The 18,526-nt window shown below is 43.3% G+C and overlaps 1 protein-coding gene across 12 annotated transcripts in view; it reads left to right on the top strand.

Annotated features, from left to right (window-relative positions):
• Antp (homeotic protein antennapedia) overlaps positions 1-18,266 on the top strand; it is a 166,482-nt gene extending 148,216 nt beyond the window's left edge. For all 12 annotated transcript variants that reach the window (XM_076626293.1, XM_033342765.2, XM_076626291.1 and 9 more), the window contains one exon: positions 9,109-18,266. In XM_076626293.1, the coding sequence (XP_076482408.1) occupies positions 9,109-9,362 (254 nt within the window). In that variant the 3' untranslated portion in view covers positions 9,363-18,266. The remainder of the gene's footprint in view (positions 1-9,108) is intronic.
• Positions 18,267-18,526: the final 260 nt, after the last annotated feature.

The raw sequence follows: 18,526 nt of genomic DNA on the forward strand, positions 1-18,526 counted from the left end.
TATTGATTTCGTATTATCTTCGCCATATCTTTTCATAAGTAAACAAAAATGATTCATACGCAAAGCACGATATACATTTACACCATCTATCTTTGAACAAATCTTACAGAGAGAATCTTCTATGATCATTTAAAAGCAATAAAATATATGTAGCTTTGTATCAATAATTCTCTCGGTTTAACCATTCTAAACATAGTTCCGTGTTGTATATGTGTATTTCGATTGCACGCGATTCCATCCATCGTGTATTTATTAGCCATTCGAAACAAGATCAATCGGCTCTCACATCAGTGTCCATGTATTCTAACAAACATCCTTCATATCTGGTTTCGATACTAATTCGATCTATGATTATCCACGACTATTCGTTAACACCGCTCATGAGGTTTGCCACTCGATCGTATTACCCTTACAGGTCTACCAATCACGATAAACCTCATATCAATTTATCTAGCTATCCATTCGTGGCCGTGGCTGCCTGTTTCTTTCCACGTTGCAAAACACCAGCTGAGCTAAGCGTGCTATAAGCAGGACTCCATGAATAATGCATGGCTCAATTTTATAGATGCAGGTGCTCTCCCGGGCATTTGCCCGGTGAAACCGCCGAGATTCCCTGGCACCTTACGCGGGACATTTGCGTTACATAGGTTAGGAAATTCCGGCATAGTTGGCTGGCTCGCGAAACCCCGGCATGCGAGTGCGCATCGGTGTCGTTTACTGCCGAACATCATGAAACGCTTCGTGAACGTGCACGACTTTCATCGTGAAAGCTTCTTCTATATACAATGACCCTTTGCCCCGCCTTTGATTTTCATTAAATATCCCTAGCCACCTGTCGAGTCACGTGACAGCTTCTGTCGTATTACCAGTCCTACCATCGCATAATTAGTGTTTTTATTATTCTTCGAAATGTCAATATGTGTTACAATGCACGATAATTCCTGTTTGCCTTGAGAAAAGGTAAACGACGAAAGTAGCGAAGTTGGTTAAATTGGAAAAGAAAGATATTTGAATATATCTCAATGGAATTTTACATCTTTGCTAGTAAATATTGGTTTACTTGAAACGTTATGAGCCAGTGTAAATAACGTGCACGATTTCGTTGGCGATTAATAGCTGCGGACGCGAACCATGTTTTCGTTCGAGATACATAATTCCGTGGACGTTGTAAGTTGCCCGATGCGAAGTTTGCGGATGCGCCGACACTGAACTTCGGTAAAATTGTTCATTGTCATTCGTATCTTGCATTCGCATGCATGCATGCACTCACATGCATAAACTTTCATTGATTAGCATTTTCTTTGTCGAATTAATTCGCCAGGCAGATAAAATTAGAACCAATTGCGGAGAATGATAGTATTCGGGGTTCGTGATCAAGTTAATTAGCTCGATGGAAAAAGGAAAGGTGAAAATTAGATTGCTCACAGGCTTGTACGGATTCGACCATCGGTAATTGCGGTGTAACAACTGCAACGGCATACGCGTTATCTCAGCTTATTCCGCGAAACGCATTATCATACGAAAAAATATGATATTTCTCGTAGCCAGGGCCCATGAAACACCATCGCGATATACCATAAAAATAACATACAATGAAGTTATAATTCAGAAGTTCCAGGCACCGTGACGTTTCGACGATTCCACCGGATCTTACGTTATAAGACAAGCAAATGTTTTTTTTTATCCTTTTTCGTCATCGTTTCTCACTCGACATCGAACTCGCAACGAAATTCCGATTTAACGCTGATCGATCGTAATTGTGTATCGATATTGCGTGGTCGAACGTGAATTGGTCGCTTTGGTTATCGATATCGCTGATGCTTTTAATACGTAAGATAATTGCGATCCTTTTGCGCGAAGAGATTTATGGTATCGGGTTCCTCCGGTTCTGCTCGGGCTCTCCCCCCCCTCTCCACTTCGTCCCTTTTCTCCCCCTCACAAATAAGCATGCAGCGGTGCAGTTATACATAGGTGTGAGGCTTCCGTTATTGCGTACACGTGTACGTGGTACGAGCGCCACATTTCTTATGTAATCCGAGCACTGACACGAATGCTTAGCGGACGAACAAAGTACCACGGCGAAGAAACCGCACTACCGTCGAATTAATCGCGCGAAATATCTACGTAAATGGCCAATAACCCGTGCGCGTAATGAGGAATTAAAATGGCCCTTGCTCCGCTCCCTGCCTCGTTTTATTTCTCCTTTTTCCTCCCACCTTCTTTTTTTTCTTTCTTTTTTGTCGTACGACCTGGCTAATTGAGGGCGCAGATTTATAGACTGGACACCATTTGTTGGTGGAGGCACGTGGCCAGAAAATTTACCAGATATTAGCGCGCATCTTTTAGTTATTTTTTAGTTTTTTCACAGGTTCCTAACCTTTTCTCGTCGCTACCTTTTTTAACGTTGTCTTGCTATGTATAGTGGATTTTGATACATAGCGGCAGTGCGATTTTTTTAAATTGAGTATATAGCAGCCTTAACTTACTCGTGACGCGAATATTTCACGTTTATCGCGCTGTAAGATATATTCAAGTATTATTATTCCGTCAAATTGTATAACTAGCCTTATTTTTGTACGCCCGGTTTACTATCGCGCCATTACACGTTACATTTTGTCCTGTATAATAAAACATCGGACGCTTACGATAGTAATAATCTACTCTGCGAGTTAAGGTTAGGAAAATCTGCAACATGCCATCTAAATGGGGGAGCGCGCGTAGCAATAACAATTCTTTCGCTTTGTCGTGCAACTTAACCTAAAATGAAATTTTAATTTAAAATAAGGTGCGATGCTTTCTCGTTCGAGGATGTCCGAAGGAACGCGCGAGGGTTAAGCGCGACCGCTCAACACCTGTAACCCTTTTTTCCTCCATATGTGGGAAAGATAAAAAGAAAGTCCCTAGATACCATGTGGCAGGCGTAGGGTTTTAATCTGGCGGGGGTCACGGCGATCAACATTCACATCTCGAAACGCGTTTCGTTCTAGTTCGCGTAGTGTCAGACACCAGAGATTGGTGTCCGAAACGATGGCGGCTTCGTGAGATATTCAAAAAGAGATGGAACCCAAAGAGGCAAGAAAGGAGGAGCGTGGTGGAAACGACGTGAGGTCGAAAGGCAGAAAAGGAGAAGGCGAGCGAACGTGGTATACGGTGAAACAGAGAGGGAGGAAGTCGACCGGCGGAGGGCGTAGAAAATGTTGACGATGATGGATGAGACCATAGAAATCCTATGTCCGTTTGCTTTTTGGGCCGCCGCCATAAACTCTCGAGACAACTATGGACGATACGCCGTTGGGATATGGGCTCCTATTAAACCTGGAAATTTCGGCAAATTGGGGCGAGACGGGTCTAAATCAATGATCTTATTACGCGTACGAATTATAGTTTTTTTTTTTTTTTTTAGGATCGCTGGGAAGAATTCTTGAAATTCTGGAAATTTAATATCAAGCAAGAATTTAATATCGGTTAAGAATTCGAGATTTTTAATATACAGGGTGGGCGGTAACTGGTGGTAGAAGCGGGAAGGGGGTGATTCTACGCGAAAAAAGAAGTCGAAAATGTAGAATAAAAATTTATAGAATAAAAAAAGAACGTCGATCGAGACACAACGATCTACAGTGAGGTCCGTTCCAACGAGACGCGATAAAGTGCAGGCGTACCGAGCCAAAATTCAAGGTGGATTTTCTCGAAAACGAAGCGTCGAACGAAAAATGTTTATTCTATATTTTCGACTTGTTTTTTCGCCTAGAATCACCCCCCTTTCCGCTTGTACCGCCAGTTTACCAACCACCCCGTATATTTGCTTCATTCGTTATTCCTTATTCGTAAGATAACGCGTTAAAACACTCCCAGTTGTAATATATTTGCTTCATTTGTCGTTGCTTATTCGCCAGATAACGCGTTGAAACACTGTTGACTCCTCCTAACTTTCATTACAAATTCTCTGTCGTGAATTTCAAGATTCCCAGTTACCTCTGACCTTATCATCGTCCCTTGCTGTTCGTCGCCAAGGCTCCTCTGCGATGCGCCAGCAGGTGTAAACGAAGGGGCCGGGGGGAGGGGGGACGATCGTAGACAAAGTGGGACAACCAGCAAATCCAATAATTTCCTCTTGTACAGATGCATACGTCGCATCGGGCCCATTCCCGCTGCTCATTATCTCGACCCTCCAGCGCTCTTCCCGGGGGCTTTCAGACTCCGTCGTCTCCTCGTCCGGTTCTGTCTGTTCGTCTGCGGTCGAAAGGCCAAAAAAAAAAAGAAGGCGGAGGGGAAGAGGGAAGGCCTCCTATCAGATACTCTCAGCTCTCCTCGAGGGCTTCTAAGACCCCTCTATGAGTGTCAGTCGACTTGACGTTCTTCTTACTCCGGCGGCGACTTCTGTCGAATTCCTTTTTCTCTCGTCCTCTACGAGAGTGATCTTGGCGCAGGTGGCTGTTCCACGCTTAGGACGCTTCCACTTCGTCCAGTTTCCTCAGACGAGAATAATCGCGTGCGGCTTGTTCCACGTTCAGAGGAAGCTGAACTCGATAGTCGATGGAGCGAGTTGTCTCTGTCCTTGAAATATGCTTCTCTTTATCGGCGATTACCGAAGACGCGTGCAACGTCTACGGCTTTGTTTTTCCATCGCAGATGCAGGAAGTTCGCGAAGCTCGGAACGCGACCCGATGCATAAACAACCCACGAAATTCCTCAACGAAGTTCGTCTTGACTGCGTGGCGCGACCCCTACGCTCGGGCCATGCTGCCTGCCGGGGTCCTTCTGCCGGGGAAAAAAAACGACGCCTTCCCCCCCCCCTCGCCGGGCGAAGAAAGTTCAACGAAAACAACGTGACATAAAGCAGCCTAGGACGGAAATACAAAAAGCAAGACGGATTGCCGGGCTTAAAATATATGGAGAGTCAGACAGACGCGAGTCGGGGAACCGGCTGCAACTTCGATCACGTGTTCAGGATTAAAGAGACGCGCGCTATTTCCACGTAAAGGTTCAGCACAGTTTCTGTACTTCGCTCGAAATCCAGCAACGTGTTTAGGCAACATTTTTCCCTCGCCGATATATTGCCACACCTATTACAACATACTAACGGCAACACAGTTGAATGAATCGGACCGATGCGACTGAATCTTCGAAATACCCGTTCTGGAAGGTTTTCCAAGGTGGTTCACCGGATTCCACGCAATTAATCTGAACCTCTGTCAGCGACGTGGACCGGTCATATAATCCGAGAGGCTCGTGTAGCCAGAGTCTGGTGTAGGGAGGCAGCAGAGAGAGGGGGGGGGGCGAGCGATAAAATTAATGGGATATCTAGGGTATCTAATCGAAGAGCATTTCAAGGCCTGGCCTTAAGGTGGCCACGTAAAGCTTAGCTTAATTGGGCAGCGAGTGGTGGCCGCGCCTTATTAGCGGGTTACAACATCCGGCTAGCTGTTCATCTGAAAAGTCCTGCATGTATCCTGCGGCGGGTCTGAAAGACCAGTCGGTCCGCAGAGAAGCAACAGAGTAGGAGAGGAACAGACGGAAGGTGAAAGAGAGAGAAACAGAGAAGCGGAGCAACTAGCCTATAATAAGCCGTACGGTTGTGTACGTTCTGTTCTGTTCCGTTCCGTTCCTTCATGCTGCGCCAGTGAAGGCAGACCCATAAATCTCTCGGGCATACTCCAGGGGACATTTGATCCTTGCGTAACCCAACGCCGTTAATTTATTGCCCCGCGTTTAAAGTCACCTCCGTCCGCGAGAGAGCAACGGCTACGCCGCCATCGGAACGCCGGTTCAGCATAAACCGACGGTTGTGGCTAGCTTTTCTTGTTATCGACCTCTTTAACACGCCCTACACTCTGCTTCATTCGCAACATCCATCCTTCGATGGAGAAAATATTCCTGTTCGCGGCATCGTTACATCGGAATCGAGGTTGCCCAGACCTTGCGATACATCGTCGTTTCAGCCGTTCGATGCGTTCCTCCTTCTCGCGATATTCCATTAGGAAAGAAAATCTCACACCCTCGCTATCATCTACATCGTGTTTCCCACGACGCGTTCGTACAATGAAAACGCCATTAATTTCTTTTCAGCCGGCAAGAATGTATAGCGGTGATTAATTCGCCGGAGATGTTGCGCCTTGATAACGCTTTCACACCGTTTTCCAAGCACTCGGCTGCGCGAATACAATTCAAGCATTTAGTATCGCAGCCTACGTTTGATATCTTCGTTCGAGGAGCAGGAAAAAGCAAAGGGAATATTCGTCCAACATTCACCGTTCTACAGAACAATTCAACATTAGACAGTCCGTGACAGTCAACTTTAGACAGTAGTTTCCATCGTTCATCTGTTTGCTAAAACTACCCTTTAAGTTCTTATATGGTTTGTTGTGATTTGCCACGTGGTCGTTCAATGAACGTGCATCGTTATCCTTAGAACCTTCACTGCAATGTGTTTTCCTTGTCGTTGCAGGTCGAAAATTCGAATAGCTTCTTTTTCCATAAGTTGTGCAGTTTACAAGCCCCCGGTTAAAGTTTCTGTTCACGTTGGCCATCGAACGTCCGTTTAATTAAGCTCGCATGTTCGACGAGAAAAAGTGCGATGTCTAATTCAGCGGGCGGACAGGGCCTAATCAAGATTCGAGTCTTCGCCGCTGCGATCGATCGACTGCGGAACAGACAGCTGCATACGTAAGTCGAGAGGATATTGCCAATATCCTTGCGCTATCTTGTTATTAGGATAACAGTTACTCGCGCCAGTTTTAACCTTATCCTTCGTTTCTGATTTGCATGACGTCGTAAGAAGGCGTTAGTACCTAAACAAATGTAGAAGCTTTACTATCTGCTTTACTTCAATTTCGAATGCAATCCACGCTAATGACAAATTATACTTAAACCGAGACATCCTCCTTTGCTATTTGGCATTCTTCGTTAGAGAAATCCGAGTGGTCGATCTGCGTCGCATTTAATGCCTTCTGTGGCATTCGCTAGCCACGTGAACGTTCGAGGATTCTCCCGCAATTAGGCAACGAGAGTGTTATCGATAAAGAGGCAGGAACTAATCGGCACGGACCAGGTCGAGCGTGACTCGACACCATTTCATTATTCCGTGAACGCTTTGATGATCTTCTGGGTTAGACGGCGTACACCGTGTTCAAGAGGCACCTTCATTAACCGGCTGACGAATGAACATTAATAAGCCGGGCTTCCAAGTGGAGGCGCGTTCGCGCGCGACTCATCAGCCTCTTTGATGAAACCCGAGATCTATGTTTATCCCGGGCATCCTTTGATTGGCTGGCTAGGACTCCAATTTTGCGGTTTCGAACACGCCACGGCGTGCAAACTCGTCGTTGATTGCCCCGGCGTCTGCAAATTGGGCATCAAAGAATGTAGGTAATATTAGAAAGTTTAATTCTAATGTATTTTTAAAAGCTCCGACGAAGAAGACGAGTGTTTAAGATACGAGGAGGATTGCCAGCAAAAACTGTAGGCTGCGATGCGGAGTAATTGTTGGCCAACAGGCAGCGGATCGGAGGAAGCTAGGCGAAATGGTTAAAAGTTATAAGAAAACGCTAGAGATCGGTATGTTGTTAATTTGAGAGCGTAGCCCGAGGGAGAGAGAGAGAAAGAGAAGGAGGAGAGCAGGGCATGTTCCCAGAGTTTCTCTCCTTCCCTTGGCGCGCTGCTCTTGGTCCGGTCGAGCAACGCTTGGAACCCTCCAAGAGAACAGAATCTCCTCTTTCTCTCTCGCTGTGGAGGAGAGAGTCGCCATCCGTCTTCATCGGCCGACAGCGCGACGGGCGGCGTTTGCCTCGAATGCTCACCAAGGAGTTTTCTTCTTCTTCTTCTACTCCTCCTCGTACTCCACCTCCTCCTCCTCCTCTTCCTTCTGCTCCTTCTCTTCTCGCTGCTGCTCATCCCTTCGCCCCCTCTTCTTTTTTCTCTGCCTCGTACCACTCTGAAATATTCTCCTTTTGCCCTCTTGCACTCGTGTGGCAACAGCTAACCTAACCCTTTGAGATTATGCCTGGCGAGAGAGTATGCATACACATGTACGTGGCCAGCACGCACACACCGATATAAACACGGACACGCGGTCCCAGACGTTGCTTCCATACAGAGTCCAGCTGGTTTTCTGTGTACGTCCGCGCTTCTTCTCCCTTTCCCTTGCTCCCTTGGCAAGTACAATTAATATTCTTGTTCGGGATTCGTGTACCGCCACACCGAGCGCAGATCATGTCACGGATATCTGTAAGGTATCTATCATACGCGGAACTGCGCCTACGAACCGGCGGCCGAGAGCTTTTTCTTCGTTGGACGGACATTTTTGTTTCGTCCGGAGCCCGTAAAAACTTTCCCGCGTGCCGAAGCAGGTTGCAGGCCGTGGCGTTCATTAAATATCTCAGATTGCGGCCTCCAGCTCTGCCTGCCGAGTATACGCGCCGCTAACGAAGCCTCCGTGTCTCCCATGATCCTCTTTCCCTATGCCATGGCTGTTTCCAATGGATCGGAATGTCGCTGAACAGTAGAATTCGCCAATTCCACTATTTCTTTCCTCTTTCTTCAGTTTTTCTTTAGGATCGCACTGCAACAAACGTCGATAGTACAGAAGTTGCTCTTTAAACCGAGTTCGAATTGTTCTGAAGAGGTTAGGATTGCTCCTAATTGCTGTGTACAGAGTTCCTCAGTAGCAGGATGATTAAAAAAGAACTAGTCCTACTAATCGAACAACACTGGTACTGGCTTACGGTGGTCTATTTACGTTTCAACGAGAAACCAAGTTTCTCGGAACGACATGTAAAGTAGATGGCGCGCATAACGCTCGAGCATCGTACGACCAGTTTTGAAATCGCAGTACGTTTCAAGGGTAATTCGCTTGCACATGCATGCGCGGAGTGTGTGCGAAATAAAGAGGAGGAATAAAAAGGAAGAAAAAGTGACGCGTGTTCGATCGTAGGATGAAGGACGCGAGTTGGTCTACATCCAAGCTGCTCGTGAGAGACCTGGCGGCGAAGGAAACCGATACGTAGCCTCGATTCACGCCAGATCTCTGACGAGTATATATTCGTAGCTAGGGAAAAAGGAGGAGAAACGCGAGACTAACGAGGAATCTGCGCGGTGATTTCCATGTTTCAGAGAGGAAACGAGGCCGGCAAACGTACACCCGATACCAAACCCTCGAGCTGGAGAAGGAGTTCCACTTCAACCGATACCTGACCAGGCGGCGGCGCATCGAGATCGCGCACGCACTCTGCCTGACGGAACGGCAAATCAAAATCTGGTTCCAAAACAGACGGATGAAATGGAAGAAGGAGAACAAGACGAAGGGCGAGCCGGGCTCGGGCGACGGCGACACTGAAATCTCGCCGCAGACATCGCCGCAGGGTTGAGAGATCCCCGAGGAGTGGAACTTCCAAAGAGGTCTCATCTCTCTCAGGGTCGTTAATACCTTGTTTCCAGCACTACCTCCTCCCCCTACACATACATACACATATAAACACATCTGCCCCTGCCAGCCCCGTCAGACCCCATGCTAGCCCCCCGCCCCCGCCCCCAATGCAAGCATCTCCAAATATCAAAGCCCCCAAAACACCCACACGCCCAGCCCACCCCAAGCCAAGCCAAGCCAAGCCAACCCAACCCAACCCAACCCAACCCACCATCACCCCACTCATACAGCAATGACGCTTATTTTGTCGTGTTAATCAAGTTGCTCGTACCAAAAAAGGAGAGGACAACGTAAGAGGGATAAACGGGATAGTAGAGACGATCGTGGAAGAGAAATGGACGTTGCCGACAGTGTGGATAGAAGTGAAGACGTGAACGGAACGATGACAAAGGGATGAAAGGATAAGGAGCGAGATTGCGCGCGCGCGAGAGACAAAGAGAGAGAGAGAAAGAGGGAGAGGGTAGGAGAAGAGGAAGAGGGAAGGGAATGCGAGAGATAAGACGAGGAGGTTCGAGTGGAAGAAGGAGCAGGTGGGGACATGGAACGGAGCGAAAGGAAGGAAAAGGAAAGGAAAGGGAAGAACCGGACACACGAACGAGTCGGATGAAGATTTATAGGGACGCGCGATCTTCTAATAATCACGTGGTGGAATGTCGAAGAAAACGGAGAAGAGGCAGAGGAATTGGATCGGATCGGAGGAAAACTGGATCACATGCTAATCAGAACCGCGTTAACCTCTATTACATTTAATCGAATGTAATTGTACTAAAGCCTATAATGCTAGAGATAATTTGGCAGAGAAAGAACGACAGAGAGAGAGAGAGAGAGAGAGAGAATGTGCATGTGCGCGTGTGTGGAAAAAAGAGCGAGAATGAGCGAGAAAGGAGAGGAACAAATATACGTACTTTAAAACGCGAGTGTCATGAAAGTTGCGAATCGGTCCTTGTAATTGTATAGTAGAGTATGAATGAGCGCCTGTGAAAACGTCTAAAGTGATATATATATATATATATATATATATATATATGCGTGTGTATATATATGTGTATATATATATACATATAAATATATATAATATATATAAAAAAAAAGCAAAGAGAGCGAAAGCGCGTGGTATGGAAATTTTAGCGAGGAATGAGAATGACGAGCGAGCGAGCGATGGTTTCATGGATTAAACGTTGTATTCGCGTGGAAAAGAAATTATCCGTTAGGAAAACGTTTTATTATTTATTCTCTTACACGTCGTACACGCGTAGAGTTCGTAGTGCGATTAGGTGGTAAAATGAAAGAAAACTAGCGGAAAAAGTGGACGGTCGTCCAGTCGTGTCTCTATTTAGCGAGTAGATGAACGGTTTAGTGTTCTTTAGAAGATCGTTTAGATAGGTTTTTCTCTATAATACCGCGGTGGCTCAGCGAGGGTTATTTAGTAATCGCGAACGTGCCAAGTGTGATCTTCGAATGTGTGTTTCTCCAGTGCCGGCAGGATTCGATATGGAAATGCGGAGATGAAGAGAGCACGGAATGCGGAGGAAGTTCCGGTAGAACGGCTGCACACTTAACGTTATCTCTGGTTAGAGAACGAGGTTGCGAATGGATTGAACAGAGAGGATGCAGCGAAGGGAGAACATCGATGCGATATTCGATTACGTTGTCGTGAAGCCAGTGAAATACCAGTGTGTGCTTGTAACGCAATCCGTTAAATTCCAGTGATATTACGGTGGTGATCGATCGATTTGCCAGTATAGTCTTGGCCAATCGCGAATACGTCGAACGAAACGGGGGATCCTTTTCTGCGGAAAGTGTGCTGATCGAATGAATGAAAACAGTGCTGTTAGGAGTGCGGTGGCCTCCGCCGGAGCAGACAGAATCGAATCGACTTGACATTTCTTCATCAGTGTGGTCGTAAGGTCAGTTAAAACATTCTATGCTTACTTGCACTTTCGTGTATGTATGTTTTTGTCTCATCATTGTTCCAATCTTCTCCTCTTTAAGTATTCCGTCATTTTCTTCCAACTGTTTATTTACAATTATTATCTCGAGTTTGTTCTTTCGATCGTATACTGCTTGAAGAACATGTCAAAATGAAGAACCATCTTTGTTTATTCTCGTCGGGTGCGTAGCTAAAAGATTACGGGTAATATATCGCTGTGTATTATAATTATACATTTTTTTTTTTCGCAAGCAAAAATACCGCGGCTACTTGAGTAAAAAGGTGTTTCCCAACAGTCCGGACCGATTGTGTCAACAGACAAATTAGCTTTCTTGTTATAAATATACTTTTTGCTACTTTTCTTATGTTCAAGATACAAACTGCATTTCGATTTAGAGGAGAGATTTATAATGTTTACTGTTCGAATATATTACAGTATACTTAAGAAAATCGCGTATTTTGTTGCAAACACCTTTCATCAACGTAGATGACGCGTCCAAGTATTTAAAAAAAAAAAACGTTTTGCGTATTTACGCAACAGTATTTGCGTTCGCCTTGTAAATATTCGAAGCAACGGTGAAAAAATGTAACTCTTATCAGATAGATCCTTGATAGAACCAAAATTCGAGGGATCTTCAGGGGCGAGTGACCATTAAAAATTTAATACTGCTCCGCGAGATACGAGGCCAAGTTACCAAGTGATGTAATTCGTAACATATTTTTGGAATAGGATGCTTTCGGCATGAAACCGCTTGGCACCTTAACAGCGATTCTAGGAAGCAGAGCTGTCGATCGAAAACGCTATCCTGATCCGCTCATAGTTCAAAGCATCCATCTCTCTTTCGAGTAAAAAAGATATTCAAAAAGAGTAGAAATGAAAATTCAACAGCATCTTCATACATAGTTTCTTCGAAAGGCCGTACTGTTCCAGTTTATTATATGTTCAATCAAAATTTTTATTCGTGCATATCTGAAGAAATTATTGCCCTGAAACAAAGATACAAAATCAAAATGGCTTCTTCATTTATTTGCAAGCAAGTAAAAAGATTTTCAAATGAAATTTAGCAGATTTTATCCTTTTAGTATTGTTATTAATGCACGGTCACTAGTCACATGTTTGAACGCATGTCCACTGTGGCCCTGGTTTTCTTTCCTTGCATGTTTGTTGAAATGTAAAACGAAGTCTATTCAAATGTTCGCGCCCATAGAAACTGCGTTAAGTGTGCCAAGCAGTGGCCAAACGCACCATCTGTCCGGGCCGGTCGATAAAAATGCTTGCGATCGATGACGGATCGATAACGCCGGATCGTGACCTGGCCGATGACATCATCGTGTCTATCTATCGGGCCGAGGACACGTCGGAGAACTCTGCCGCGGCGAATTCTTGTGCTGTGTTGTAAAACTTAGATCGACATAATTTAGTTTATACCTTGTATACACGCAATTTAATGATATACGTAATAAACGATAATTAACGAATACGTAATAATGTATAAACGATGACGACGATGAAAAGGCGGTATTTAAATGAAATGGACAAAAACAGAAAACGATAAAAAAAGAGAGGGGGAAGGTAAAGAAGAATATAAATGTACATAGGAGGAAATAATCTGGGGATTTCGCGAAATCTCGTTTACATGTAGATCGCACGGGTTCGAAGAATGTTCCCGTGGGACGCGAAACGATGTCCCGCGAACTTTCTTCCGGCCCGTCCTCGCATTAATGGGCAAAAATAAAAAGGAGAAACGATGATCATGAAAAAGAAAAAAATGGAAAAAAATCGGAGATATATGAAACTGATATACGTAATACATGGTCCAGCTCGCGCACGCGCATCGATTGGGCACCGGCCGGCCTTTCTTTCTCGAGAGATTTATTTATATATAACTTTTTGTCCTTGAGGAGCAACGAACTGTGAAAAACGGAAGATCGTCGACGATCGCTCGCTGTCTTTTGCGGACAGTTGTTCTTTTTTCGGGGGGAAGCGTCGAGACCCGTATGTTTACGGTCAGAGGTCGTGATTCTAAATTGCTCGGGCAAATTGGCGTCAATTAAGCTCGATAGCCCGTTGAGGGCCTCCGCGTCGTTGTCGGTATATGGGTTTTCGTGAAAGTTTTAACGAAAGAGGAACACCGGCGATAAATAACAAATCTTTGATTCTTGTTCCGATCTACTTACCTCGGATTATTGGCATATCGTTTTTACCTTTATGTCATTTCATTGTTCGATTATGTCCATGTCAGGTAGTCGTATAATTTTGCGGGTTAGGATAGGATTATCTTTGTTTTAACGTTTACATCGAAAGTTATTTATAAAAAGATACTTATATATACTTTTTGTATTATGTTTGTTATTGCGTTTAACGCAAACTGTCACGCTTCGTTTGTTTAATCATTAAATATTTCCAAAACATGTATTTATAGCATATGCACATCCAACTGTCAACCATGAATATTTTTGTTTCGCCGTCTTCTCACCAGTAGCTCTGTCTGTCGATCGACATCGATATCGATTAGTTGTTCTTTGTCATTCGATTCAGTTTTCGACTCGCACGTCACGTTGGTTAGCAAATTTTTTCCCTTTCTTGTCGAAAAATAAAGTGTCTCCTTCTGTGTTGTTGATCACAATGTTTACGATAAATCGATTAATCTTATACGATTGGGATATTGTTTTTGCGCGTTTCGCGGTAGATAAGTGAGACATGTGTTAATTCTGACTGCATTAATCAGTGATACCATCTATGTAGGCCAGGTAATGGCCGACATTGAAGCGTAGGGTGCGGCTTTCGAGACAAAGGAGGTATTTATTACTCTTGCATCATAGTATCAACTGTTACGACACGGTGGTCAACAGTGCAGGCGAAATTTCACGCATAAATGCCTGCTTGACAAACCGTTTTCGCAGGGGCTTCTCGCCGGGCACTACATAGGTTAGCTACATTAATTCTCGTTGAATGTTTAGCTGATTGGCAAAAACACGTACACATTGTTGTGTCTCAATTCATGGCAGAGCATATGTTCGTAGCAGTAGGTCAAATCAATCGATCAGAAATTTTCTTATTACCGTTCTTGCTTATTCAAGGTCCTGCTGGGTGTGTAGGAACAAGAAAAATTTGTTTGGTCTTTATTGGTAAATTTATCACCGGTATTTCTCTTGCCAACGATCATTCGTGACACGTGGAAAAACAGAATTGTGCAATAATTACGCGTCACCGTTTAACGCACGCGTTTCTCAGAGTTCTATATTTATTTAATCACCCGTCGTTTAGATAAAATGCAATTTTGGACGAAAGGGATAAACACAAAGATTTTTCTAAAAAGAAAAGAAAAAAAGAAAATCAGTGGACGTTACGAAGTTTGTTACATGCCGCGAGCGATCGCCGTGAACGCCAGTTTAGCTTAAAGTGAAAATTTTGTATCCATCGGATAGCGAACACACACTACTACTTACATAGAGTAAATATATATGTATAAATGCGGCAAAAAAAGAGAGCTAAGGCGGAAAAGTGAATTCCTAGCGTTAACTGGAATGTGTAAAATGCAAATTATATATTTTATCTTTACTCTTATATAGTCGCGTAAAAATTAAACAGATATACGTAATTTAAACAAGAGTGAAAAAGAAAGAAAGAGAAGAAAGATGCGAGAGTACCGTGATTGTGTGTAGAGGTAAAGCGAAGAGGCAAGAGGATTAAGTGGAAGGTAGTGAAGTTAGGAGGAAGAGAAAAATAACGATAGCAACATGTGCGTACGTACGAAGTGAGTCACTAAGCTAGCGCTTAATCGATAAGGTTAACGTCTAAAGCCTAAGTCTTAAGATGATAATTAAATAGAATTAAGGAAACGGGCATATCGGTTGCAGCGGGCGGGGGCGATGGTCATGGAAAAAACGAAAGAAACATCTGGTCGAAAAAGTACTTTCGGTCGCCGTTCTATGTACCATGGGCAATGCGCAATTAAGTAACTAGCGTGGGGTTTGCGATCGTGTATATAGTCAGTGTCTATTTGGGGAGCTCGCAGACACCACCTATCGGATAAAGGATTTAAAACGCTTGACAAGAAATAAGCAGCTTTTGGTATCCTCCATATTAATGTAGTAGTACCGCGTGATATTTATTGTTACCATATTGCGTGTAGCAAAATGGATTTTCTTTTGTTTCCAATAATCGCCCAATAAATATTTTTTACTACATATATCGTGCGTGATTCAATAAAAATCTATAGGTACGCTCTAAACAATCGTTATTGTTTTAATATGATATTAACTTGTGAAATTCGACTATCAATGTATATACTTACGATAGTACGAGGGATACTGTTGGATATATTTATTATATATTTTGAAGCTCATTCTTCCACTGGCTTACAATGTTCTTAAGCAGTTCGGTACGAAAAACTATATTATAATTGGCAAATAATTATAAACCACGTCCTCGCACGCCCATGCGCCGAAGAGTTCCTGACTACCTGTCAGTCTCCAGACAGGTGTCGTTAGTTTCGTATACCTTTCTAGGTACTGTATATCTATCAAAATATGTAAAGAGAAAAAGGAAGGGTAGTCCATCGCCTCTCTACTTCAGTCAAAGCGAAATCCATTACTCCGAGTGCTGTAACTTAAAAACGTTCATCATGCTGTACAATTCAATTAACCGTCTTTTATACGATACAAACGAAAACATAAAAAAAAGAAATGGACTGACAGCCAAAACGAAAACACAATTAAAAATGGATTCACTACTTCATATCGGTAAAATAGAGGAAAATTTGCTACGCTCGATAAGGACATACGCGCCGTGATATCCTTAGACTTCTGTTTAATTACGTCGCTTTAATCGGTGTTTTTCTATTGGTTTTATTTTTGAAAAAGATCGTTGTATGGATGTTGAGTACTTACGCTTTCGCCCAGCGTCGTATCGTCTGAATAAAGATGTCTGAATTAGATGTCGCGTTTAAAAATCTGGCTCGACGACTCGCTCACTATACATTCAACGCATTTGTAAATATACAGGTAATTGTAAAGTAACGGGTATTGCTTTTTCCGGCTGCAATTTGAAAAGTCGTCGTCATTGTTTCAGAAAAATGTTTTTCCAATTCAACGAAAAGTTTCCTAGAACGCGCGGTCTCATTCATAATAATTCCGCTGTGTGAAGACTGATAGACCCGGTAACACGCTACGAAAACGTTGTTTTACACGATAACAGTTTAAAACGTATCCGATTAAAATAGTATTGCGAGGTTCGTGTGCTACGAATAGAATTTCGCGCATCTCGAGGTCGTCATTTAGAGAATTGATTCAAGGTTTTTTACTTCTAAAAAAAAATTCTATCGGGGAAGAAAAATAAGAACAATAGTACTTATCGAGGGTGGTGCGATTTTTGTTGAAACGCGGCGATGTAAGTCCTGTGTCACGGGCCACGCTGTTACAAGAGAAGCATTGTAAATAATTCCACGCGAACGAAATGGACGCATCGACGAGGTTTTTTTTATCGGCGGGGCAATGTGAAAGGCGACGTCTGACGTCGTGGCATTGAATCGCGAGCCGCGACCACTGTATACGATACCGCGTAGGTAAAGTAGGTACCTGTTTAATAGACTAAAAGGATTACAAAGTAATGGTAGCAGAGAACTAATTAATTACTATTTATTGATACGGTACTGTAACGATATACGAGCAACGCCATGGCATACGGACGATTCGACCACCTCCGATGGTCTGATTGCCTGTAACCGTGACGAGGAAAATAGAGTAAAAGGATGACAATATTATTAAGAGCTGCCACGTTGTCGTCCCCAGATGTATGTACTTGTGATCGCTCCAGTGTGTAGAGCTCTTATGCTTTGTTTTCAATAAAATCTCGAAAAACGATGAACATCGCATTTTCTAGATATCTATTCCACATTTGTAGACTTCTCTCTATCATTATCTGTATTTATAGATATCGATACTTACGAATACCTATATTCACAGATTCATCCGTGCAAGTAGCTCGTACCAATGCGATTTTATGAATACAGCTTAAGATATCGTAGTACTGGAATTATGTACGTCATCTTCTTTTTCGCTACATCGACTGCACACTCGAGCCATCAGTGTTACGTGGACACATTGCTCCGACCGAACCGGTGGAACATTCATGTACATGTTATATTGTACAAGAACATATTACACACGTACACACACAACAACCGCGCACGGACGCACGTACACACATACGCAGCAGTACACGCCCAACACACAAAAAAGACCGGGTACAACGCATTCGTTTGAAGCGGGTACGCGCGATGCGGAAGAAAAAAAGAGAAACACATTTAGATAGGGGTGCGCCTACAGGCCGAAAAATATGTAGGCAACGCCACTTTACCGAAGTATAAGTGGAAAAGATGATATAAATAAAATAAATCTATATATATATATATATATAAATTATATATATTTAAATATAAATATGAAATATAAATATAAATATAAATATAATAGTATTACGAATTACGATAAACGTATATAATTATTTTGTAGTGTCCTGCATTATGTAAACTAAATGTACACATGAGAGAAAAAAAAATGTATGTCAGCGAACGATGTTGATTATAATGATAACGATGATGATAACGACGATGACGACGATGACGACGATGACGGCGATAATGATGGCGATGATGGTGACGACGATTACGATAATAACGATACGATTGCAATGACGAACGATATGCACGCGAATGAACTATGTATTATGAGTAATGACAGCGACGATGACGATGGGAAACGATAATAGTATTATACGCTATCATGTCGACAAGTCTAAACCGTATTGTATTATATTATATAAGAGTCTGTCCATATTAATAATAATTATATTAATTATAATAGCTGTGTTTGAAATCGAGAAATAAATTGTGGTTGAATATGAAAATCAAAGAGAGTGTGAAGCTCGGTTTTCGGGCAAACACGGATCATCCGGGATGTGTATGGTTTTCTCTCCTTCAACTTTCGTTTCTACGTCCGACCGAACTTTATCGATCGAATATACGTGGTTGAAAGCAGTCACGTGGACCGTTGCTTGGGATCGTTCGACCCGGCTTCGCGAGATTCATCGTACCTTCGTGTGTGCATCGCCCTTTCTCTCTTTTCCATTAATTAACCGATTGATAGAACTTCATCGATTGTTTTATTTTAAT

Source organism: Bombus vancouverensis, chromosome 18 (genome assembly GCF_051014615.1).
Source record: "Bombus vancouverensis nearcticus chromosome 18, iyBomVanc1_principal, whole genome shotgun sequence".
Lineage (NCBI taxonomy): Eukaryota > Metazoa > Arthropoda > Insecta > Hymenoptera > Apidae > Bombus > Bombus vancouverensis.